The 26,876-nt window shown below is 40.7% G+C and overlaps 1 protein-coding gene across 1 annotated transcript in view; it reads right to left on the reverse strand.

Moving 5' to 3' along the window:
- Positions 1-320: 320 nt before the first annotated feature.
- The window catches only part of kif6 (kinesin family member 6), a 217,028-nt gene continuing 190,472 nt past the window's right edge, over positions 321-26,876 (reverse strand). Inside the window, exons 17-21 of the mRNA XM_021585670.3 lie at positions 26,653-26,737; positions 24,752-24,887; positions 19,331-19,422; positions 5,897-6,012; positions 321-1,005 (exon numbers count right to left, since the gene is read on the reverse strand). Coding sequence (XP_021441345.2) covers positions 989-1,005; positions 5,897-6,012; positions 19,331-19,422; positions 24,752-24,887; positions 26,653-26,737 — 446 coding nt within the window. The 3' untranslated portion in view covers positions 321-988. The remainder of the gene's footprint in view (positions 1,006-5,896; positions 6,013-19,330; positions 19,423-24,751; positions 24,888-26,652; positions 26,738-26,876) is intronic.

The following is a 26,876-nucleotide window of genomic DNA, read 5'->3' on the forward strand; positions in this document are numbered from 1 at the left end:
CTAAAATGACATACCCAAATCTAACTGCCTATAGCTCAGGCCCTGAAGCAAGGATATGCATATTCCTGGTACCATTTGAAAGGAAACACTTTGAAGGTTTTGGAAATGTGAAGGAAAGTAGCAGAATATAACACAATAGATCTGGTAAAAGATAAACATTAATTTGTATTTTTTTTGTACCATCATCTTTGAAATGCAAGCGGAAGGCCATAATGTAGTATTCCAGGCCAGATGCAATTTAGATTTTGCCCACTAGATGGCATCAGTGTATGTGCACATTTTTAGACTGATCCAATGAAACATTGCATTTATGTTCAAAATTTTGTATCAAGACTGCCTTAATGTGCCTAATTTGTTTATTAATAACTTTTCATGTTCAAAACTGCACTCTCCTCAAACAATAGCATGGTATTATTTCACTGTAATAGCTACTGTAAATTGGACAGAGCAGTTAGATTAACAAGAATTTAAGCTTTCTGCCAATATCAGATATGTCTATGTCCTGGGAAATTTTCTTGTTACTTACAACCTCATGCTATGTTAGCTCAACCGTCCCATGGAAGGGGCACCGATCCCGAAGAAGTTCAGCTCCTTGATATGCCACACCTGTCAGGTGGATGGATTATCTTGGCAAAGGAGAAATGCTCACTAACAGGGATGACCCACACACCACTAGTGTTTGTGAGAGTGGGTGAGTGTGTGTGTTTGTATGTCTGAGAGAGAAATTGGGTCTGTGTGTGTGTGTGTGTGTGTGTGTGTGTGTGTGTGTGTGAGTGAATTTTAGTCTTCCTCCAGTTCCCTTTCATCCAACCAACATCCATTCTAACATAATTGAGGCCTGGGTTTCATGTGGACATGTGAGAGCATCTGGGTTGAGTTCATTAGGCACCAATCGCATAGATCCTATGTGTGTCGAACACATTCAGATGTTCCCGGGTGGCACTCCTTCACTTCTGCTCGGGATGCAGCCACAAGACAAGCATTTTGGTCATGGCAGAGGTGGCCCTGAAACACAAAACATACAAGACAATGAAGTATAAATGGGCTTAGATCCCATGACACCCCATATCAAATGCTTTCCATACAATAGATCTTGTTATACCAATCATATTCTTTGTTTCAGATGCACAATGTTTGACTAATATGGGGTACGTTTGTTTGAAAGGTTTAGAGGGAGAGGGAGTACAATTATTTTATTTAATAAAATAAATGTTTAGAACATTGATTAAAAGCTTCAGTTTTTACACTTTATAGTTTCTGTAGGTTCAAGACCAATTCTACTATTACAAACCCTGTATCTTCTTATGACAGAGTTAGTTGCATGATTGAGAGAGAGAAGAAAAAGGGAAAGAGAGCGACAGAAAGGGGGAGAAAATGTCCCCTTGCTTGCACACCTGAGTGATTAATGTGGAAAGTTCCCTGCCTCTAGACCCACCTGGTCACCTTTTTGACGTGACCTGGGCATGACATTAGCTCCTTTTAGCCTTGTTACTGATGGATTCTATTAAAATGTAACGTTTCAAGTTAAACTGTAGTTTGTTTGTATCTTGTGTAGTGAATGATTACTGTGAGTATTAATGGAATTTAGGCCATGAAACTGTGTGTATGCTAATTTAGAAACCAGGACCTAATCAGATAAGAGGAAATGGCCTCGGATCAGAGAGCAGTGTCAGGCCCAGAACAGAAGATGGACGGGGTGTGATTCTGACATTTGGCTAAACAAAGAGAGGACCATGGACATTCCACAGGGGAAAAGAGGGAAACTCATCGGGGTCATAAAATGTATAGCTGGGGCGGTGACACCTACAAAGGAAGAGTATAAAATGTGTTGTGATCTTTCTAAATGGATGCACTCAGCTGACTGTATCCTTGGTATTAAACACTTGAAACTTCTCTTGAGCTTTGTATCAATTCCTTATTGCAAAGAGGTTGCAATAGCCTTTTTCTTTTTAACATTGCCCTGCTGGAGTCTACCAGCTGATCAGGTAACACTTTATGAGCCACCTGTTTATAATGTATTAATAAAGGAGCGATCTGGGATTTAAACAACAACAAAGCGGGCAACCTGTCACTCTTTTTGGTAAACAGCTAAGGAATGGGGCTGGAGAAATGTAACCACTCAAATTCATAGACAAATCTATGGATGCAAGGACTGACCATCCATGAGATCGAAATAAAATACTAATAATAATTGTAAAGATGTTTTGAAGTGATACAGTGTTTGTTTACAATGACATAAAACACACATATCTCCTGATGGGGTGAGGCAATTAAACTAAATCATGAAGTAAGCTTACAAGGCATTTACAAGTTACATTGCTCAATTCTCAATGGCTGTATGTAATTCATTTCAAAGTCCAAAAATGTATGTACCAATAGCAGACTGCCTCTTGTGGCTTTAATACATATGATGCTAATAATAATCATACATGTAATTTGTATAGCGCTTTCATTACTCTGTCCTCCATATTTGGGGACTTGAAGCAGTAGGGGGGTGGCTGGAGTTTATGTTATAAGCTTGTTATTATGATATAACACTCACAGAATGACCAGTTGATGGGACCGTAGGGGAAAAGCAAAAACATGTCTGTCAATAAAGTATAACTCTTTGTTGTTTATAATACAGTATTGTCACAGCTGATGAGGGAACTGATTGCAAAGTAAAAATCTGATAATAAATAACATTTCAGGGGAGGCATATTCAAACAATTGAGATTTAGGACATGGGAAGTTTGAACTATATTTTTCCCCACTTGGCTGACAATTTATACCATTGCGATTAATGCTAATTTGCGGTGTGTACAAAAGGGAAATGGTAGCAGGTCAGGCGACAAGATTCTCCAGAGGAATCGGTTAGAAACGCATCCAACTGGGTCAGACTGCTCTGAACTCTAATTCACATATATGCGATGGTCCTTAGTCGTCCTGTGTACCACCAATTTAATTATACCTTAACCCTTGGTTGAGGTTTTCTTTTGTTTGTCCGGTGAGGTTGAGAGTGACAGATTACACCTCTTTAGCACACTTAGGCCCGTGCCTGTGTTTAAACAGCAGCCTTTTTGCTCCTGTGACAAGGTAATACACCAGCCTACAGTTGGAAGGGCCCACAATTTGGGCAGCACGCACAGCAAATACCAAATAGATGTTTGTTGAATTGGGATTTAGGATGAAACCAGGCTCGAGGGGTGGTCAATCCTCTTCTGGCTGTACCGGGTAGAGATTTAAGAGTAAATGTGGACATTAAGCCCAAACCAATTAGCCACTATGTAAAACTGTAAGCGGGAACACTCTTATAAAAAAGTGTTCCAAAAGTGTTCTTCGGTTGTCCCCATAGGAAAACCGTTTTTGGTCCCAGGTAGAACTATTTTAGGTTCCATGTAGATCCCTCTGTAAAAATAGTTTCACATGGAACTAAAAAGGGTTCTACCTGGAACCAAAAAGGGTTCTTCAAAGGGTTAACCGAACTGTTTTAGGTTCTAGATAGCACCTTTTTCTCTAGCAGTGTTCACAGTAAAAGTGACAGAAATTGCACAGAATGCTCACAACGTTCAGGTTTCCGCTCACAAGAACTGAAATTTGCTAAGTGCTGGAAAAAATTTGAGGGAACATTGGAGTCCAGCGTGTCTGTCTAGAAACTAGCGTGTGACAGTTTTATGAGTGCGACGAGACCTTTCAAGATGAGGTTGTGGGAATTCTAGGAAAGCAAAGCAAGAGGGACTGATGGTCTGTTCCGTACACTGCCACACACTAAAAACTATAACTATAAAACTGCATATACAAAACATTAGAACACCTTCCTAATATTGAGTTCCACCCCCTTTTGATCTCAGAACAGCCTCAATTTATTCGGGCATGGACTCTACAAGGTGTCAAAAGCATTCCACAGGGATGCTGGCCGATGTTGACTCCAGTGCTTCCCACAGTTGTGTCAAGTTGGCTGGATGTCCTCTGAGTGGCACACATACACAATCCATGTATCATTTGTCTCAAGGCTTAAAAATCCTTCTTTAACCTGTCTCCCCCCCTTCATCTACACTGATTGAAGTTGATTTAATAAGTGACATCAATAAGGGACCATAGCTTTCACCTGGTCAGGCTATAGTATGTCATGGAAAGAGCAGGTATTCCTAATGTTTTGTACAATCAGTGTATACAGGGCATTCAAAAAGTATTCAGACCCTTGACTTTTTCCACATTTTGTTAAGTTACAAGCTTAATTATAAAATTGTTTTTTTTTTAAAATCCTCTCATCAATTTACACACAATACCCCATAATGACAAGCAATTTTTGCAAATGTATAAAAAAAAAAAAAAAACTGAAATATCACATTTACATAACTATTCAGACCATTTACTCAGTACTTTGTTGAAGCACCTTTGGCAGCGATTAACCTCGAGTCATCTTGGGTATGATGCTACAAGCTTGGCACACCTGTATTTGGGGAGTTTTCAAGCTCTGGGAGACTTGAAAGGAACTCTGCAGTTCTTTCAGAGTGACCATCGGGTTTTTGGTCACCTCCCTGATTGCTCAGTTTGGCCAGCCGCCCAGCTGTAAGGGGAGTCTTGGTGGTTCGATACTTCTTCCATTTAAGAATGATGGAGGCCACTGTGGTCTTGGGGACCTTCAATACTATAGAAATACTTTGGTACCCTTCCCCAGGTCTGTGCCTTGACACAATCCTGTCTCGGAGCTCTAAGGACAATTCCTTCAACCTCGTGGCTTAGTTTTTGCTCTGACATGCACTGTCAACTGTGGGACCTTATATAGACAGGTGTGTAACTTTCCAAATCATGTTGAATCAATGGAATTTACCACAGGTGGAGTCCAATCAAGTTGAAGAAACATCTCAAGGATGATCAATGGAAACAGGATACACCCAAGCTCAATTTTGAGACTCATAGCAAAGGGTCTGAATACAAACGTAAATAAGGTATTTCATATTTTGGTGGTTTTTGGGGGGCAAAAACATCTAAAAACCTGTTTTTTTGCTTCGTCATTATGGGGTATTATGTGTAGATTGATGGGGAAAATATGTATTTCATCCATTTTAGAATAAGGCTATAACATAACAAAATGTGGAAAAAGTCAAGGGGTCTGAATACTTTCGGAATTCACTAGTATCTGAGTATCCTTATCTGAGGGAGACATAGTTCTACACCATTGCACACCATTTTTGCATATCATTGCAAAGATGATTTACTATGAAAAGCAACCGTAACGTTTTATACAGATAGAGAACATTTTTGGAATGCAGCAATTCACGTTTGGTTTGGTCACATGGATTGGTTATATACGTGTTATAAGTATATTTATTTTAGATGCACATAAATGATCTCTGCCATCTTGTTAACAAGGAAGCTGCAAGTATTTTGAGTAATACCGTTATGTTTTAAGCAGATAGAAAATGTTACCCTAAATTAGTGCTGCACTCATAAAATAACTATTTTATAGTTAATAACTCATTCCACAAACTGTCAGTGACTTGTTTGATCTTAAAGTGTGGGTGCAGTCCTAATTCACAAGGAAATGCTAAGTGTGCCTGGCTTAGAAGTGAGCCTATAGGCCTGGCAGTCCCAGGCTGCAGAGAGTGAGGACTGGCAACTTGCTGCTGTGGCATCTCCTCACCAGGAGAGAGCAGTATTGAACTAGACTGGGCTCTGTGTCGCTGTCAGCAGTACTACAAAGGACCATGCTCTGGGTTGAAGTTTCCCCTAGGTATAGATCTAGGATCAGCTTCCCCTTCCCAATCAAAACTAACCCAAGATCAGCGTCTAGGAGCAACTTCACCCTAAACCAAGAACCACACTCTTTACTAGTTGGTGTATAGAGGCAGAGTGCTTTAATATCATGTAAATTGTGGATCCAAAGGATGTATTTAAATAGTGTGTACAGTACCTGTCCTGTTGAGCAGGTTGTGTCGGGCCCTAATGAAGCCCAGGATGTCTGCGTCTGTCTGCTGGTCTCCAGTCAAAGGGAAGAAGGACTTTGAGAGCTCAGTGGAGGACAGGGCTCTGGAACACGAACACGAACACACACACACGAACACACACGAACACACACACACACACACACACACACGCACACACGCACACACGCACACACACACACACACAGTAAGACACACTAAATCGCTTCAAATTAAACAATTTTATCAATCCCACCCCTCTACACACACAGGCATCTCTTTGTTACACTCACACACACATTTTAGTAATTTAGCAGACGCTCTTAACCAGAGAGACTTACAGTAGTGAGCGGATTAAAAAAAATATATACACCATGGGAATAGAACCCACAACCCTGGCATTTTTTTATTTTATAAATTAGCTTAAAAACCTGTTTTCGCTTTGTATGGACTTGGTCTTTTACCAAATAGGGCAATGTTCTGAATACCACCCTTACCATGTCACAACACAACTGATCGGCTCAAACGCATTAGGAAGGAAAGAAATTCCACAATTTAACTTTTAACAAGGCACACCTGTTAATTGAAATGCATTCCAGGTGACTATCTCATGAAGCTGGTTGAGAGAATGCCAAGAGTGTGCAAAGCTGTCATCAAGGCAAACGGTGGCTACCTTGAAGAATCTCAAATATAAAATATATTTTGATTTGTTTAACACTTTTTTGGTTACTACAGGATTCCATGTGTTACCCATAGGCAGACACATAGGAAGGAACCTGCTAACCCTGATTTAGAGAAATTATATTGCGTGAAAATTCTACAGACCAACTGTCATCAAAGGCTTGACACAAACTTGGAGCCAGATAACTAACCTTTATCAATGCATGATGTTTTTCTTTGAAATAGTTTGATAAAAACAGTGATTATACAGTAACAAAAGAGATGATTAAGGTTGATGAGAGTATTTTAAGGGGAATTTCACCCTGGGGGAATCAGGGCTTGTTTTCATCATGTCCCAGGCATTTCTACAACAATGAGATGTGGTTATCACATTGCCCAGGAGAAAGGCAGGTCTGGGGTTTCACACGCTGAATGGTACACCTTATGACAGCTTCTGGTGTATTGATGGGGAGGGAGGTGGCATTTCGTGAAGCCTTCATATTATATAGTGATCGCACTCGACACTTTTGTGCGCATAGATATGGTTGTCCTTGTTCGATAGAGGCATTGTGCGTCTTTCAGCAATGTTCCTATCGCCGGATTCATTGCTAAATACATAAGCATTTTTTCCAGTCTCTGAAAGACAACAACTTGTGTTGGGAGGTACTTCCTGTTCTGGCCTCCATCCTTCCCCAAGGCGGCCATATTTGAAAACAACACAATCCTTGGGCAAAACTGAATGAACTGACCAGAGGCAATGGTTTCAAGTGATTCCTCTCAGCAACACAAATTTGAACATGGAGCATTTTGGTATGTTCTATGAGCTACATGGTGACATTCAACCATACATGTTTCAACTGGAATATAGCGATGAGGATTCGAAACAAAGTGTTGGATTAAGCTGTTAGAAGCTCAGCTACAGCCAAAGTCATTTTTTCTGCAAGCCACCAATTAACTTTAGTTTATCTATTGAAACTCATATTGAGTATTGCCTGCAAACATACTACTGTGTAACAGTGGGGGGAAAACAAATGTTTCTGTTTGCTAACTTAACTAGGTAGCTAGCTAGGTAGCTAAGTTAGCTAAACAACTACAGGTAGCCATATCTATGACAAAAAAATAGAAGAGGTTTTACAATTAGAGATCTTTTGTATCTCGGTTGTAAAATGTCTTCTCCTTTTAGTTGTAGATATGGCTGTTAAACAGCAAGCTACAACATTGCAACCAGCCAAGTAAAGCTAGGTTAACCAGCAAACGTTAGCACATGACTGGAGTTGGCTTGTTAGCTTGGCGCCTGCTAACTTATGTGTCACACCTCATCAAATTCAAATCAAATTTATTTTATATAGCCCTTCGTACATCAGCTGATATCTCAAAGTGCTGTACAGAAACCCAGCCTAAAACCCCAAACAGCAAGCAATGCAGGTGAAGAAGCACGGTGGCTAGGAAAAACTCCCTAGAAAGGCCAAAACCTAGGAAGAAACCTAGAGAGGAACCAGGCTATGTGGGGTGGCCAGTCCTCTTCTGGCTGTGCCGGGTGGAGATTATAACAAAACATGGTCAAGATGTTCAAATGTTCATAAATGACCAGCATGGTCAAATAATAATAAGGCAGAATAGTTGAAACTGGAGCAGCAGCACAGTCAGGTGGACTGGGGACAGCAAGGAGTCATCATGTCAGGTATTCCTGGGGCATGGTCCTAGGGCTCAGGTCCTCCGAGAGAGAGAAAGAAAGAGAGAATTAGAGAGAGCATATGTGGGATGGCCAGTCCTCTTCTGGCTGTGCCGGGTGGAGATTATAACAGAACATGGCCAAGATGTTCAAATGTTCATAAATGATCAGCATGGTCGAATAATAATAAGGCAGAACAGTTGAAACTGGAGCAGCAGCACAGCCAGGTGGACTGGGGACAGCAAGGAGTCATCATGTCAGGTAGTCCTGGGGCATGGTCCTAGGGCTCAGGTCCTCCGAGAGAGAGAAAGAGAGAAGGAGAGAATTAGAGAACGCACACTTAGATTCACACAGGACACCGAATAGGACAGGAGAAGTACTCCAGATATAACAAACTGACCCTAGCCCCCCGACACATAAACTACTGCAGCATAAATACTGGAGGCTGAGACAGGAGGGGTCAGGAGACACTGTGGCCCACTCCGAGGACACCCCCGGACAGGGCCAAACAGGAAGGATATAACCCCACCCACTTTGCCAAAGCACAGCCCCCACACCACTAGAGGGATATCTTCAACCACCAACTTACCATCCTGAGACAAGGCTGAGTATAGCCCACAAAGACCTCCGCCACGGCACAACTTAAGGGGGGGGGGGGGGGGGGGGGCGCCAACCCAGACAGGATGACCACATCAGTGACTCAACCCACTCAGGTGACGCACCTCCTCCAGGGACGGCATGAGAGAGCCCCAGTAAAGCCAGTGACTCAGCCCCTGTAATAGGGTTAGAGGCAGAGAATCCCAGTGGAAAGAGGGGAACCGGCCAGGCAGAGACAGCAAGGGTGGTTCGTTGCTCCAGAGCCTTTCCGTTCACCCTCCCACTCCTGGGCCAGACTACACTCAATCATATGACCCACTGAAGAGATGAGTCTTCAGTAGAGACTTAAAGGTTGAGACCGAGTTTGCGTCTCTGACATGGGTAGGCAGACCGTTCCATAAAAATGGAGCTCTATAGGAGAAAGCCCTGCCTCCAGCTGTTTGCTTAAAAATTCTAGGGACAATTAGGAGGCCTGCGTCTTGTGACCGTAGCGTACGTGTAGGTATGTACGGCAGGACCAAATCAGAGAGATAGATAGGAGCAAGCCCATGTAATGCTTTGTAGGTTAGCAGTAAAACCTTGAAATCAGCCCTTGCTTTGACAGGAAGCCAGTGTAGAGAGGCTAGCACTGGAGTAATATGATCAAATTTTTTGGTTCTAGTCAGGATTCTAGCAGCCGTATTTAGCACTAACTGAAGTTTATTTAGTGCTTTATCCGGGTAGCCGGAAAGTAGAGCATTGCAGTAGTCTAACCTGGAAGTGACAAAAGCATGGATTAATTTTTCTGCATCATTTTTGGACAGAAAGTTCCTGATTTTTGCAATGTTTCGTAGATGGAAAAAAGCTGTCCTTGAAATGGTCTTGATATGTTCTTCAAAAGAGAGATCAGGGTCCAGAGTAACGCCGAGGTCCTTCACAGTTTTATTTGAGACGACTGTACAACCATTAAGATTAATTGTCAGATTCAACAGAAGATCTCTTTGTTTCTTGGGACCTAGAACAAGCATCTCTGTTTTGTCCGAGTTTAAAAGTAGAAAGTTTGCAGCCATCCACTTCCTTATGTCTGAAACACATTCTTCTAGCAAGGGCAATTTTGGGGCTTCACCATGTTTAATTGAAATGTACAGCTGTGTGTCATCTGCATAGCAGTGAAAGTTAACATTATGTTTTCGAATAACATCCCCAAGAGGTAAAATATATAGTGAAAACAAAAGTGGTCCTAAAACGGAACCTTGAGGAACACCGAAATTTACAGTTGATTTGTCAGAGGACAGACCATTCACAGAGACAAACTGATATCTTTCCGACAGATAAGATCTAAACCAGGCCAGAACTTGTCCGTGTAGACCAATTTGGGTTTCCAATCTCTCCAAAAGAATGTGGTGATCGATGGTATCAAAAGCAGCACTAAGGTCTAGGAGCACGAGGACAGATGCAGAGCCTCGGTCCGATGCCATTAAAATGTCATTTACCACCTTCACAAGTGCCGTCTCAGTGCTATGATGGGGTCTAAAACCAGACTGAAGCATTTCGTATACATTGTTTGTCTTCAGGAAGGCAGTGAGTTGTTGCGCAACAGCCTTTTCTAAAATTTTTGAGAGGAATGGAAGATTCGATATAGGCCGATAGTTTTTTATATTTTCTGGGTCAAGGTTTGGCTTTTTCAAGAGAGGCTTTATTACTGCCACTTTTAATGAGTTTGGTACACATCCGGTGGATAGAGAGCCGTTTATTATGTTCAACATAGTAGGGCCAAGCACAGGAAGCAGCTCTTTCAGTAGTTTGTATGTTTGTAACTTGTTAGCAAACATGTGTAACATCAGCAACTAAATTGTTTTACTAGCTAACTATGTAACATAATTGACAAGGGTTGACATTGGTTATGATTATGACCGTGGATGCATTTAAATCACAAAATTATAGGCATGACGCAAGATAGGATTCCAAGATGTAAATAACAAGTATTGTATATCCAGCAAGCTAGCTGGCTAAGTGTACTAGCAAACAGTGAGGAGAAACAATAATACAATAAATCTCAAAAACTGAAGCTGCCTTTAGTATAAAAATATTTGCCTAAGCATGCCTGATAGAAATGGCTGTATGTAGACCTGCCAACCTAAACTCAACAAAAAAAGAAACATCCCTTTTTCAGGACCCTATCTTTCAAAGATTATTTGTAAAAATCCAAATAACTTCACAGATCTTCATTGTAAAGGGTTTAAACACTGTGTCCCATGCTTGTTCAATGAACCATAAACAATTAATGAAAATACACCTGTGGAACGGTCGTTAAAACACAAACAGCTTACAGACGGTAGGCAATTAACCTCTCTTGGGTAGGGGGCAGTATTTTGACGTCCAGATGAAAAGCGTGCCCAAAGTAAACTGCCTGTTACTCAGGCCCAGAAGCTAGGATATGCATATAATTGGTAGATAACACTAAAGATTCTAAAACTGTTCAAATTATGTCTGAGTATAATAAACCTGATATGGCAAGCGAAACCCAGAGGACAAACCACCCCCCCCCCCAAACAATCAGCCTACCCCTATTTTCAATTGCTATCACTTTTATTATAAGGCCAAGTCCTCCCAGATTGCAGTTCCTAGGGCTTCCACTAGATGTCAACAGTCTTTAGAAAGAGTTTCAGGCTGGTTTTTGGAAAAATGAGCCAGAAATTGAAGTTTTTCTATGTGCATTTTGCATGCATTTTGATGGAGGGAAACTGGGTGGATTATTGACTGAAGCGCGCCAGCTAAACTGAGTTTTTATGGATATAAAGAAGGACATTATCGAACAAAGGGACCATTTGCGATGTAACCTTTTGGAGTGCCAACAGAAGAAGATCATCAAAGGTAAGGCATTTTTCGCTATTGTTGCACCTGCCTGGTTGAAATATGTTTTTCATGTGTTTGTATGCGGGACGCTGTCCTTAGATAATCGCATGGTTTGCTTTCGCCGTAAAGCCTTTTTGAAATCTGACACAGCGGCTGGATTAACAAGAAGTTAAGCTTTATTTTGATTACACTTGTGATTTTATGAAAGTTGAATATTTATAATACTATAGTTTGAATTTTGCGCTCTGCAATTTCACCGAATGTTAAGAAGTTAACCTCGCTCGGATATGTGGGACGCTTTCGGCAAAAGCAAACGATGCTATTATCTGAGGATAGCACCTCCGTAAACAAAGAGAGAAACCATAATTCAACTCTGAAGGCGCGACACAAAACGCAGAAATAAAAATATAATTCATGCCTTACCTTTGACGAGCTTCTTTTGTTGGCACTCCAATATGTCCCATAAACATCACAAATGGTCCTTTTGTTTGATTAATTCCATCGATTTATAAAATGGATCAAACGTGCCAAAATGTCCATTTATTTGGCGCGTTTGATCCAGAAAAACACTGGTTCCAACTTGCGCAACGTGACTACAAAATATCTCAAAAGTTACCTGTTAACTACTTTTGTAATACAACTTTAGGTATTTTTTAACATAAATAATCAATAAAATTGAAGACGGGATGATCTGTCTTCAATACAGGAGGAAAACATTGAAAAGAGAGTGACCTCAAAAAAAAAACAATCTGAATGGTTTGTCCTCGGGGTTTCGCCTGCTAAATAAGTTATGTTATATTCACAGACATGATTCAAACAGTTTTAGAAACTTCAGAGTGTTTTCTATCCAAATCTACTAATAATATGCATGTCTTATCTTCTGGGGATGAGTAGCAGGCAGTTGAATTTGGGCATGCATTTCATCCGGACGTGAAAATACTGCCCCCTGTCAACAAGAAGTTAAGGTCACAGTTATAAAAACTTAGGACACTAAAGAGGCCTTTCTACTGACTCTGAAGGCATGAGAACTGCAGATGTGGCCAGGGCAATAAGTTGCAATGTCTGTACTGCGAGACGCATAAGACAACCCTACAGGGAGACAGGACGGACAGCTGATCATCCTCGCAGTAGCAGACCATATGTGTAACAACAGGATCGGTACATCCGAACATCACACCTGTGGGACAGGCACAGGATGGCAACAACAACTGCCCGAGATACACCAGGAATGCACAATCCCTCCATCAGTGCTCAGACTGTCCGCAATAGGCTGAGAGAGGCCGGACTGAGGGCTTGTAGGCCTGTTGTAAGGCAGGTCCTCACCAGACATCACCCGCAACAACATCGCCTATGGGCACAAACCCACCGTCGCTGGACCAAACAGGACTGGCAAAAAGTGCTCTTCAGTGACGAGTCGCGGATTTGTCTCACCAGGAGTGATGGTCAGATTTGCGTTTATTGTTGAAGGAAATAGCGTTTCACCGAGGCTTGTACTCTGGAGCGGGATCGATTTGGAGGTGTAGGATCCATTACGGTCTGGGGCAGTGTGTCACAGCATCATCGGACTGAGCTTGTTGTCATTGCAGGCAATCTCAATGCTGTGCGTTACAGGGAAGACATCTTCCTCCCTCATGTGGTAACCTTCCTGCAGGCACATCCTGACATGACCCTCCAGCATGACAATGCCACCAGCCATACTGCTCGTTCTGTGCGTGATTTCCTGCAAGACAGGAATGTCAGTTTTCTGCCATGGCCAGTGAAGAGCACGGATCTCAGTCCCATTGAGCACTTCTGGGACCTGTTGGATCGGAGGGTGAGGGCTAGGGCCATTCCCTGCAGAAATGTCTGAGAACTTGCAGGTGCCTTGGTGGAAGAGTGGGGTAACATCTCACAGCAAGAACTGGCAAATCTGGTGCAGTCCACGAGGAGGAGATGCACTGAAGTACTTAATGCAGCTGGAGGCCACACCAGATACTGACTGTCACTTTTGATTTGAACCCCCCCCTTTGTTCAGGGACACATTATTCAATTTCTGTAAGTCACATGTCTGTGGAACTTGTTCAGTTTATGTCTCAGTTGTTGAATCTTGTTATGTTCATACAAATATTTACACGTTAAGTTTGCTGAAAATAAACACAGTTGACAGTGAGAGGGCAAATCTTTTTTCCTGAGTTTACCTACCTAGGTACATTTATACTGTCTGGTCTCTGTGTAAAGGTTGAGGGTTATGCCATATTTCTTTCTATTAGGCTAAATATTGTTGTAAATGTAATCTCTGTGCCTGTGCACATGTATGCATATTCAACTAGTCTACCCTAATGTTGTTGTTATGCTGGCACAGTTCAACTGTCATTCAAACTACAATAGAGTTTAATTTATTACATGTTTTTGTCATACAGACAATACCATGGTTTCTGGGCTTCTTCCCGGAGTGGATTCTGGATACAGAAACATAATTCCTTTGCCTGCGTGTCATTGTATAAGACATTATGCGGGATTTCAAGCAAATAACTCACGAGGAGCTGAATGGCTGTTTGATCATGAAAACACTCCTCCCACAGCTTTACAAGTATTCCCTGAACTTTACTACACTGCTCATACTGTATTTTCTTAATGCATGTTTCTTTGTGAATGGCAATTTCATAATGAACACAAGTTCTCTTAGCTACAGATTGTTACACCAGATAATGTGATTTAACCAAAGATGTTTGGTATCCATTACTAGGAGTTACAGGATGGGTACTGTTTGGTGTAGCACAGAGAATTTTATACCAATCTTAGTGATGCCGTCTTTGTCCTCAATTCGGGGAAAAAGGAGTCTCATAAAATGTCTGTGTCCAGTTGCAGGAAGTCAGTTTGAATTAAGAAAATGCTCCATTATTAAAATAAATACTTTTTTTGCTCCATGAAGTAATCCAATAATGTGTACGTGTCTATTTTAAGTCTTCTCTCATTGATCGAGACAGGACTCTGTCATCATGACATGTAGCACTTTGGTGTGGACACCCAGCTGTCTCAATTAATGAGAGAAGACTTGAAATACACAAGATGTTGGCAAAAATCTTTGGGTAAATCAAATTATTTGGTGTAACAACCATCTAATTATTAGAATCAGGTGTGCTCGATTGGAGTGAGAACCTACAGGATGGTAGCTCTCTAGGAACTGGGTTGGAGAGCCCTGATGTAGAACCACCAAAAAAATAAATATGGATATTTTCAATCAATATTCTAAATTTGTCTGCCTTTATGGATTCACAGAAGATATTTATATCAGCTGTACAGGGCTCTGTAGCATCAAACAGATGCTAGACATCCAGATATCCAAAGAATATTTATTTCTCAAAATCTAATATACATATACAATGTACACTATTGAATGCTAACTCAAGAGATCTGGGTATTCAACAAAAATGTTATATGGTAAAAGTAACATACACCATTGTTTTGTATGAACAGTGTAGTTCAGTGAGTCCGAGTGTGTCTCAGGGGTAAAGACGCACAACTGCAGAGAACTGTTCAAGGGGTCTGAATACTTTCCGAATGCACTGTATATGGTTTAGCTGATGGCAGGACTGTAACATTAGTGTCATGACTCTCCTGTGAGGATCCAAGGATCAGGTTACAGTGGGTTTTATGATACCTCACTTCGATCATAAATTGTAGGCAGCAGACGATTCCTTTTGGTTTCTACTTTGGGCGAATGGAATGTCTCTTTGTTACAGAAGAGTTTGCTGCCAAAAACTTTAACATCAAACAATGAACACTGGGACAATATATTTCAACATCCAAATGTTGGGAATGATGAGAGACGGAATATGGAAAATTAATATCAATAAATTGGTATAAAGACATTATAACAAAAACATTGTAACTTGAAGAGCTTTTACACTGTGTACATCTGGTTTACATCCTTTAAGTTGTGTAGAAAATATAAAGGATAAATATAATGTTTTTGTGATGATAAGATTGTGATGTTAGTTCTCTAACAAGATCATAGTAAATTATGATACCTTGCCTCGTAACTAGCCACGCCCCAGGTAGCCCAGAGAGTGTGTCAGCATGACGTAAATGGTAAATGCCCCCTTTTTACCCAGGGCTATAAAGGATTGAGTTAAGAATTAACATATCGGACTAGACGGACTACAAGTTGCAGCTAGGTCCACATTAGCCCCAATCCTGAGAATCAGCACGAGGTCGAAGAAGACAAAAGGAACCTCTAACAATCAACATTACAGTTGAGTAGCTGTTCTAAGTACTGTATCTTAGAAAGTGAATTTAAGTATGACCATCCGGTTATTCTCTTCAAATCATCGTCATCTACACTGCTCTCATCGCCACTCTGGGGTTCATCGACACGGCTGATTAGCCGTCCTCAGAAGACCACTCTTCCAGAATGAGTGCAAGTAAACAGACAACTAAGAAGAAGGACATTGAGACCTTTTGTGGGCAATCAGAGACTTACACCTGAGAACAAAGAAGGCCCTCCGAAGGAGAATCGACCCTCCTCACAAAGCTGAACCTTTTCCACAAAAGCCTGTGCCCAACAGAGATACGTGACAAAGACATTCAACACGTAAATACATACATTACTTCTTTCCAAAAAGAGCGGCAGTTAGGGGCAAGGTATTAGGGTTATTTTGAGTGTAGTTCCCAAATGTATCCAAGCGTTGCTTCTCTTTCTCTCTCTCTTTAACTCTCCATCTTGTGTAACAAGTGTCATATTGTGTTAGTCCACTAGGAACTTGTTGTCCTCATATTTGGTTTCTAATCAATAACCTATACAGTGTGTGTGTACTATGTTATCATTTAGTTTGTTAGTAAATAAATAATAAAATCAATTTGTGTGGTACGGAATGATTAGTAAGACTCGGGTTTGTGCAGATTCACGAAGTCTGCGATGTTCAGAATGAGACTGATATTAGGAAATTATTCATTAGTGACTTATGAAATCTATATATTCTTGAGTTAATTCAGGAGACGGTAATTCGTTAAACAACTTTTTTCCTAATGAGTTAATTGTTACATGATTAATTTAATATAATAACAATTAAACATAGTAAGTAATTATTCGATGAATAACAGTCATCACATTAATTATAGTCACGTCGCGACACTAGATAACTTAGATATCTTGCTAGCCTAGCTGGACTAACTAACATTAGGTTACCTCTAATCTTGAATCTTCCGTAATGTTGTGAAGGAGAAAAAAAAAGATGGTATCGCATCACTTCTCAGCTGTCGTCGAAATGGATTCCCCATCAGTTCAGCCTGAAAATCCCTCTGAAAATCTTTGGTCACAGTAAGTTGCATCATTCTTGAGAGCCGCAAGCCACTGGCAGCATTGGGGTAAATCTCTGGTAGGTAGAACGGTGAAAGATAACTACTTTTCACTTTTGTTTTTAAATTAGCACAGCTAGGTACAGAACCCCACACAGACATGATGACAAACGTTACTGAAAAACAAACATTGTAAAAAATAAAAATAGAAAATGCCTAAAGAAGTTCTGAGATTGCTGTGTGTTGTTCATTCGAAGTATACAATGCCATTGTCCAAGTTTGTGGGCATGCCACATCTACCTTAGCGGGAGGTATCTGAATTCGCTATGAATGACGGACTTTGTGGTTCACTATGAGCAGACGAATAAACAGGAAGTCAAAACTTCCCGATTCTACCAGTGAAATGATCATGTGAAAATTCTAGCTTGTGGTCTGGATAATTGTGATGTTTATGATAAAAACGTAATACTGTTAATATAGTAATGACCATATGCCCTGGGTGAAATTCTTAAAGGGTGAAATTCCGTTTTAAGAATAAGACGTTTAGTTTGAGCAGCTATTTTGTACCAGCAGGGAAAACCTCAGTGAGAAAACCATGAGAAAGTAAAATATTCCTTAATTTTATGGTTTCTACACGTGCTGTTTTTATGCAGTGGGAATGTTGAGCCTGAACTAGCTGTGAAAATGTAACCGATTATTGTGGATTCTGTCACAACTGGCCTACAGACAACAAGGTAAGAAGAATTTGACAGAAACAAATTTTGGATGAACTATCCTTAACTTTCTGATCAGTGCAAATGAAAGAAAGGAGACAAGGAAAGGATGCCACTTTAAACTTTTGAGATACAGTCTGTTTCCAGGACAGCCCCCTACGTTCCCACTAAGACAAATGTTTTACGTTGTCGCTCACAAAAAAAAGGGAACTAACAAATGCACCAAAGTGAAAAGGGTGGTGTTTTAGGAGGGGTTCTCAAAGACATGGGGGCATGGGGGTGGCCACTGAAAGTTGACTAGCAACAAGCAACTGGATCCTAAAAGGCACCCAGCATGAGTGTCCACTAAATTTGCCCTAGAAAAGGCTAACCAAAATAAAAACCCACGTCAACTTATAATATGGAGTTAAAAGTAAGGGAAGAACACAAGATAAGAGGTTTTGTTTTCCCAAACTTAAAGAGGAAGACTTAAACACCTGCCAAGTGGAGCATTGACTCTGCAGCTCTTAAATACTAGCTAACGACTGATCAACGTGGCAACAGCTGCAAGACATCTTGATTGCAATCAGTGCACGTCCACACTTAAACAGAATCAACCTTGAAATCGAAAAGTGAAAATGGAGAAAAAACAAAACCTGTAACAAAAAATATAGTCCATGTATTTATTGGACAAGTTTTCTCACAACCAACCACACCATTATCAACTTAAATGCGTCGCTCCTTAAATGCATTGCTTTCTCCAATATAAGCATGGGGGCCATACTTGCGAACATAAGCAAGCGTTAAGTTTAATGGGTTCTCACGCACAAAATGCGAATCAGCCAGTGAATGTGACTGAACTCAAAATTGTAGCTGGTCCCATCAGATAACGTACCTTTGAGAAAAAAAATGTGATTACTCGTTTAACAACATTTTATTTATCTGTTATTTTACCAGGTAAGTTGACTGAGAACACTTTCTCATTTGCAGCAACGACCTGGGGAATAGTTACAGGGAAGAGGAGGGGGATGAATGAGCCAATTGTAAACTGGGGATTATTAGGTGACCGTGATGGTTTGAGGGCCAGATTGGGAATTTAGCCAGGACACCGGGGTTAACACCCCTACTCTTACGATAAGTGCCATGGGATCTTAAATTACCTCAGAGAGTCAGGACACCCGTTTAACGTCCCATCTGAAAGACGGCACCCGACACAGGGCAGTGTCCCTGGGGCATTGGGATATTATTTTTATTTAGACCAGAGGTAAGAGTGCCTCCTACAGGCCCTCCAACAACACTTCCAGCAGCATCTGGTCTCACATCCAGGAACTGACCAGAACCAACCCTGCTTAGCTTCAGAAGCAAACCAGCAGTGGTATGCAGGGTGGTATGCTGCTGGCTACAGCAATATCTCTTTCTCTGAGCAATTGTATAATTAGTATAAAATAATTTCCCAATTTTTTTAACACAAAATATAGCTCAGTTTCTGAATTATTTTAAACAGTTATTGCTCATCTTTATCAAAGGTGTAAATAATTTCCGACCACACTGTATATGAACATTTGTCAGGTGGTATATGAATTGTGTCATCTATATTCATTACCTTTCGATCTGCAACATTTTTAATGTTTCACTTCACTGAATTACATCCCAGGTCAGTTATTCATATAATGAAGACAGAGTGGACTCACCTGGTCATTGGATGGCTAGGAGAGGACGACTCGGAGCTCTGATTGGTCCGTATTGAACTTTGACCCCTAGCCATGCCCTCTGACTCTGGGACCTGGTGAGAAGGGATGATGTGAGTGAGACAGGTAAACCTATACACACACGCATTCCTGTGTCCTCATGTATTCTATCACAACCTATAGAAATGATGGGTGGCCATCTGCACTCTTTCAAGGTCATTACCATCAAATGTGTCTGTATGTTTTTTAGTATAACCTTTATTTAACTATGCAAATCAGTTAAGAACAAATTCTTATTTACAATGACAGCCTACCAAGGACAAACCCGGACAACCCTGGGCCAATTGAGCGCCACCCTATGGGACTCCAACTCATAGCCGGATGTGATACAGTCTGGATTCGAACCAGGAACCGTAGTGACACTTCTTGCACTGAGATGCAGTGCCTTAGACCGTGCGCCACTCAGGAGGCAGTGTTACAAGTGTGTAGGTTTCAGAATAAGAATCATAGGAGAGATGGAGACCCGCACACTGTTCAATCAAAAATGTCACCCATTTCAAGAAGCTAGGCGTAGTAGTTGTTTTTATCAAATCAAAATGCGTTTCTGGTCAGAAAGACCGTCTGGAACATGTAAACTTTCATGTGCCTTAATAACAAACTTGGCTAACACTTGACTTGACACCCAGTGATATGACATGTTATGACACGGTCATAACAATGTCATAATATGTCATAACAGCTGACATAAATTGCCATAACTGCTCGTCCAAATATTTATATATATCTTAATTACATTCGTTTACATTTAGATGTGTGTATTGTTGTGCATTTAAGTGAGAATGCCCAAGAAGCCAGTGTTTGGAGTATATATTGCCATGGTGTTAGGGCATTATCACTTTTATACCACGGGTTACCAACATATTCAAATAATGATTTACATATTCTCATAAAAAAAAACGTTATTTTGATTAATTTTTTCATACTATTTCATCCTTCCACAAGATATGATAACGACACAACTTTCAAAGCAGAATTACATTCCCATTGTTCCTCAATTACAGTGTATGATATACCATGTTCTAGCTCTGAGTCTCTACTTTTATCCAACGTAAAAAACACATTATCAAATGTTGTTACTTATAAGAGCGAATTCAGGAAACTAGGCAAATATCGTGGGCCACTACATCACGAGAGAGCCGCTTGAACGTTGACTTTTCTTTTAATCAAAATAGTTTTTTGGGGGGGCAGAAATGCCTTCTCGAACATGTCAACTTTCATGTGCCTTAATAACAAACCTTTACGCCATCTGTAAATAAGAATACAATTGTTAAATTATGAGCCTAAAAAGGCAACATGTCAAGGTTGTGCGCTACTGGTACGAAGTCAGGTGCAGGAGAGCAGTGAGTTGTGATCAGGCACACTTTTATTTGGCAAAAGCACAAAAGACAGACGCAACTGCTTCCAAAATCCTCCAGCCACAGGTAAAAGTCAATAATTGGTCTGGTCTGCCATACATGGAAAACTCAAGATATTTTTATTTATTTATTTATTTAATTATGGATCCATAACGAATTATTATGGGAATAAATATCACTGAATGACAGAAATATTGGAACAAAGTAGGCTAATGAAGGTAAACAAATTGCTGCTTACTGGAAAATACTCTCAAACACACAGGGTCACGTTGTACAGCGCCATTATGGCTATTAGCAGGGCTATTAGCAGGACAATAGACTTGCCTCGAAGGAGGGTAGGGGGAGAATTCTATCATCAAATGTATTTCTTAGTTAGGTTGGCTGTATCACAAACGGCCGTGATTGGTTGCAATTTCAGTTTAATCCACCAGAAAAGACAGACCAAATAATACAACAAATATTGTGGTTCAACTCAAATATACAAATTGATTAAAAAAACTTTATCAATTGGAACCTTTAACATGTGGAAGAGTGAAACCTTATTATTATTATTATTAACTTTTTATCATAAGCGTAGCAGGTTGTGAATTCGGCAAACAACATTTCTAGGATGGGCTATTAGCAGGACAGATGATGCAATCTCTATTGCACTCCACACTGCCCTTTCCCACCTGGACAAAAGGAACACTTATGTGAGAATGCTATTCATTGACTACAGCTCAGCGTTCAACACCATAGTACCCTCAAAGCTCATCATTAAGCTAAGGACCCTGGGACTAAACTCCCTCTGCAACTGGATCCTGGACTTCCTGACGGCCCGCCTCCAGGTGGTAAGGGTAGGTAGCAACACATCTGCCACGCTGATCCTCAACACTAGAGCCCCCCAGGGGTGGCGTGCTCAGTCCCCTCCTGTACTTCCTGATCACCTACGACTGCATTGCCAGGCACGACTCCAATGCCATCATTAAGTTTGCAGACGACACAACAGTGGTAGGCCTGATCACCGACAATGACGAGACAGCCTATAGGGAGGAGGTCAGAGACCTGGCCGGGTGGTGCCTGAATAACAACCTATCCCTAAACGTAACCAAGACAAAGGAGATGATTGTGGACTACAGGAAAAGGAGGACCGAGTACGCCCCCATTCTCATCGACGGGGCTGTAGTGGAGCAGGTTGAGAGCTTCAAGTTCCTTGGAGTCCATATCGCCAACAAACTAGGATGGTCCAAACACACCAAGACAGTCGTGAAGACAAAGCCTATTCCCCCCTCAGGAGATGGAAAAGATTTGGCATGGGTCCTGAGATCCTCAAAAGGATCTACAGCTGCAACATTGAGAGCATGCAACCTGACTGGTTGCATCACTGCCTGGTACGGCAATTGCTCGGCCTCCGAACGCAAGGCACTACAGAGGGTAGTGCGTACGGCCCAGTACATCACTGGGGCTAAGCTGTCTACCATCCAGGACCTCTACACCAGGCGATGTCAGAGGAAGGCCCTAAAAATTGTCAAAGACCCCAGCCACATAGACTGTTCTCTCTACTACTGCATGGCATTCGGTACCGGAGTGCCAAGTCTAGGACAAAAAGGCTTCTCAACAGTTTTTACCCCCAAGCCATAAGACTCCTGAGCAGGTAATCAAATGGCTACTCGGACTATTTGCATTATGTGCCCCCACCCAACCCCTCTTTTACGCTGCTGCTACTCTCTGATTATCATATATGCACAGTCACTTTAACTACACATTCATGTACATATGTACATACTACCTCAATTGGCCCGACCAACCAGTGTCTGTATGTAGCCTCGCTACTTTTATAGCCTCGCTACTGTACATAGCCTGACTACTGTTTGTAACTGTCTTTTTACTGTTGTTTTTATTTCTTTACTTACCTATTGTTCACCAAATATATTTTTTTGCATTAAAGGTTAGAGCCTGTAAATAATCATTGCATCTCAGTGCAAACTGCGTTGCTACAGATGCTGGTTTGATACCCGTGCCCGCCGCCACTGGGAGACCTTTTGGTTTCTCTCCCTCTAAAAACAGAAATATTTCTAAATAAAAAACTGCCTTTATTTACAAATGATTGAGAATGTCTCACCTCGTGTTCAAGAATGGCTATTTTCTCGCTCACTCTTGGTTAAATGAAAACTAAATAATCCCCAAAATATAGTAATTTTTTAAACAAAGTGATTATTATTATTATTATTAATTAATTATATATATATATATATATAAAAAAGCCCCGTAGATATTCTCACAGATCAGATTTGCCATAACGAAAAATTTCCCTTAATTTTGAATCCTCCAATCCTCTAAATGTAATTATTGGTGGAGAGTCACGTCATAAAAAAACAAAAACATTTTTCGATATACTGAAGACCTACCATAGGCGAAATGAGTCTCACTAGTTAGTGTTGAGTAATGTGCTGTTAAAAGTGGTGTAGGTCTTATTTACTTAAAAAGCATATTGAAGTTAGAAGCAATAGGATTTGAAGCAATAGCCTACCCACTGGGGTCAACTATTTCAGCACAGTTTCACGCTGCTCTGAGACAAGCATGGGGACTGGTCTTGATAAATCAATGAGATTTTTCTTTTCACTGAATCTCCGTTTGGGTATTGGTTAGACTACAATTAGGGTGTGGAAATGTTATGCTCTTAGTACTGTGGCCTACACCCAACCGTCACGTTGTACAGTGTATTATTTTCCATTCCATCCTAACGGAAACCATGAGGGTTTCATTTTAGTTTTTCTTGGAATAGAAACACCATAATATTAATCAAATTAATTAAACAACATTTCTTAAAATCAATCCCATATACTATGTTCTTACAAAAAAATATTTTACATTCTCTAGTACAGCCACTATTGAAGGCTATCAAATGCTTCTCAAAGATGCCCTCTGGTGGACAAACTAGCACTGATTAGCATTAACGGTAACAATGGCCATAGAATAATGCGACATCCCGCAAGGTGTGCTGCAGAATGATGCAACTTTTAAAGGAGGAACCACTGTAGGTAAACAGATGCAATAGAGAATTTTCCAGACCATGTGTGAATTATTAATTGCAGAAGAGCTAGAAAGATGGGTGCCCTCTATATGTGCTCTGGGTCATTAGACACCATTAGACATGCACCTGTCTGGGGTGTGGACACGACGGTTTATTCCTGTAACTGGTGTTATGTGTTGTTGCCATGGTTACACCTCTTGGGTCATTCCAGAACATGGGTGTCCCTTTCAGAGGAGTTAGCATGATTACATGTCTGGTTATTTCTGTAAAGTGCCAAGGACTGTTGCTATGGTCCTACATGCATGAACCTGTCTATTGGTGTGGTTCTACAGTTTCCATGCCCTAATATGAAACCAAACTAAAGCTTATATAATGAGTTTATGAGCTTATATAATCTTACCCTTATCTTATTGCCTTGCACTAAGTTTAGTTTGGTTTCATATTAGGGCATGGAAACTGTAGAGCCACACCAATAGTTAAAAAATACAGACAGGTTCATGCATGTAGGACCATAGCAACTCATCTGAAAGGGACACCCATGTTCTGGAATGACCCAAGCGTAACCATAGCAACAACACATAACATTAAGGGGAGTTACTATGGGTGCGACGTAAGGACGAAAAATGTATAAGAAGTATGTAAGAAGTATGTGCCAAGACTGGAAAGGACTTGCTTCATGAACCAGCTCGGCTTATATTACTATGCAATAAAGTCTAATTGAACTCCCTGGCTCTGGTATTTGAGAAATACTATTGACTGAATCTTTCCACGACAATACTATAGGTACACGTACACGCATACTCAATTGGAGTGATCACGCACACACGTACGCACGCACACAGAGACATGGACACGAGGAGACACACACACACACATCACTCCTAAAAGTGTGAGAAACTGCCATAAACTGCCTTGAAATGCTATGACAAGCATTACGCTTACGACAGCTTTATGTAGTGGCATCCCACGACTGACAAAGAGAGGTAGTAAGGTCACCTGTAGCCTGGCGGCCTCCTGGCTCCACCAATCCTGGAAGTCTCTCTGGAGCTTCACCTTTGACCGCTCCAGCAGCAGCTGCAGGTGCTCAATCTCCATCTTCAGTGTTTTCAGATGGCCAAAGGTGCTCTTGTAACTGACAAGAGACAGGAAACCAAGGGTATTGAATGCAATGACTGTACTTCTAGTAATCCATACTTCTGTATCTATGTGGACGGATTGACTGTTATAAAGCATATTAAGTGAAACATAACTTTTCATGGGGTTCTAGATCTGAGAATCAAAGTCAAGTAAAGTGGAGGCCTACAAACTCAGACGCTCCAACACTCCAGTACATACCTTGGTTCATAACCTTTGATACATGTATGTGTTAGGCTCTATACTTTATGAGGAATTATGAAATACTGGCAATTATAATGGACCTCACAACAGATGCACCCAATGCACATACAATGCCTTCAGAAAGTATTCACACACCTTGAATTTAAAAATTATTACATTAACACATTTTTATCACTGGCCTAAACACAATATCCCATAATGTCAAAGTGGAATTAGTTTAAAACATTTCTTTTACAAATGAATTTCTAAATGAAAAAATTAAAGCTGAAATGTCAATAAGTAAATAAGTTTGGGAATAAACATTTGCTTAACAAGTCACTCACTCTGTATTCAATAACAGTGTTTAAACAGAGTTTTTAATGGCTACCTCATCTCTGTACCCCACAAATATAATTATCTGTAAGGTCCCTCAGTCAAGCAGTGAATTTCGAAGACAGATTCAACCATAAAGGCCAGGGAGGTTCTCCAATGCCTCGCAAAGAAGGGCACCTATTGGTGGATGGGTAAAAAAAAGCACACATTGAATATCTCTTTGAGCATGGTGAAGTTATTAATTACACTTTGGATGGAGTATCAATACACCCAGTCACTAGAAAGATACAACTCAGTTGCCTGAGAGGAAGGACACCGCTCAGGGATGTCACCCAGAGACCAATCAATGGTGACTTTAAAACAGTTACAGAGTTTAATGGCTGTGATAGGAGAATACTGAGGATGGATCAACAACATTGTAGTTACTCTACGATACTAACCTAATTGACAGACTGAAAAGGAATACAAATATTCCAAAACATGCATCCTGTTTGCAACAAGGCACTAAAGTAATACTGCAAACACTTTTTTATCTTGAATACAAAGTGTTATGTTTAGGGCAAATCCAATACAACACATCACTGAGTACCACTCTCGATATTCTAAAGCACAGTGGTGGCTGCATCATGTTATGGGTTTGGATGTAATCGTTAAGGACTGGAGAATTTTCAAGATAAAAAATAAATATAATGAATTCACCTTTCAGCAGGACAATAACCCAAAACACAAGGCCAAATCTACACTGGAGTTGCTTATCAAGAAGACAATGTTCCTGAGTGGCCGAGTTACAGTTTTGACTTAAATCTGCTTTAAATGGCTAGACCTGGCTAGACCTGAAAATGGCTGTCTAACAATGATCAACAACCAATTTGACAGAGCTTGAAGAATTTTGAAAAGAATAATGGGAAAATATTACAAGATTCAGGTATGGAATCGCTGCCAAAGGTGATTCTAACATGTGTTGAATCACAATACTTATGTAATCAAGATATATTGTTTTATTTTCATATATTTTAACACATTTGAGATTTTTTATTCCACTTTGACATTAGAGTATTTTGTGTAGATCGTTGACAAAATAATGACAATTAAATCAATTTTAATCCCACTTCATAACAACAAAATGGGGAAAAGTCAAGGGGTGTGAATACTTTCTGAAGGCACTGTATAATGTGTGTAATGGCACATACAAGCACATCAACACATTTGTCTGTGTTTCTGAGATACACATACTGCAGCCTACTTACCTCTTCTTCTCCTCATCCATCTGTCTGCGGATGTTTTCTTCCACAGGGTCTACCTCCTCTACCTCTGCTGGGCTAACAGTGACACCTATGTATATGTGGGGAAATGAAATAAATGATGTTCTTCTCTCAGTCTCCACGCACGCACGCACGCACGCACGCACGCACGCACGCACGCACACACACTCTAAGACATGTTCAAATCATGTCTAGGATAGAGTCACAAG

Source organism: Oncorhynchus mykiss, chromosome 26 (genome assembly GCF_057628025.1).
Source record: "Oncorhynchus mykiss isolate SJ-2025 chromosome 26, ASM5762802v1, whole genome shotgun sequence".
NCBI lineage: Eukaryota > Metazoa > Chordata > Actinopteri > Salmoniformes > Salmonidae > Oncorhynchus > Oncorhynchus mykiss.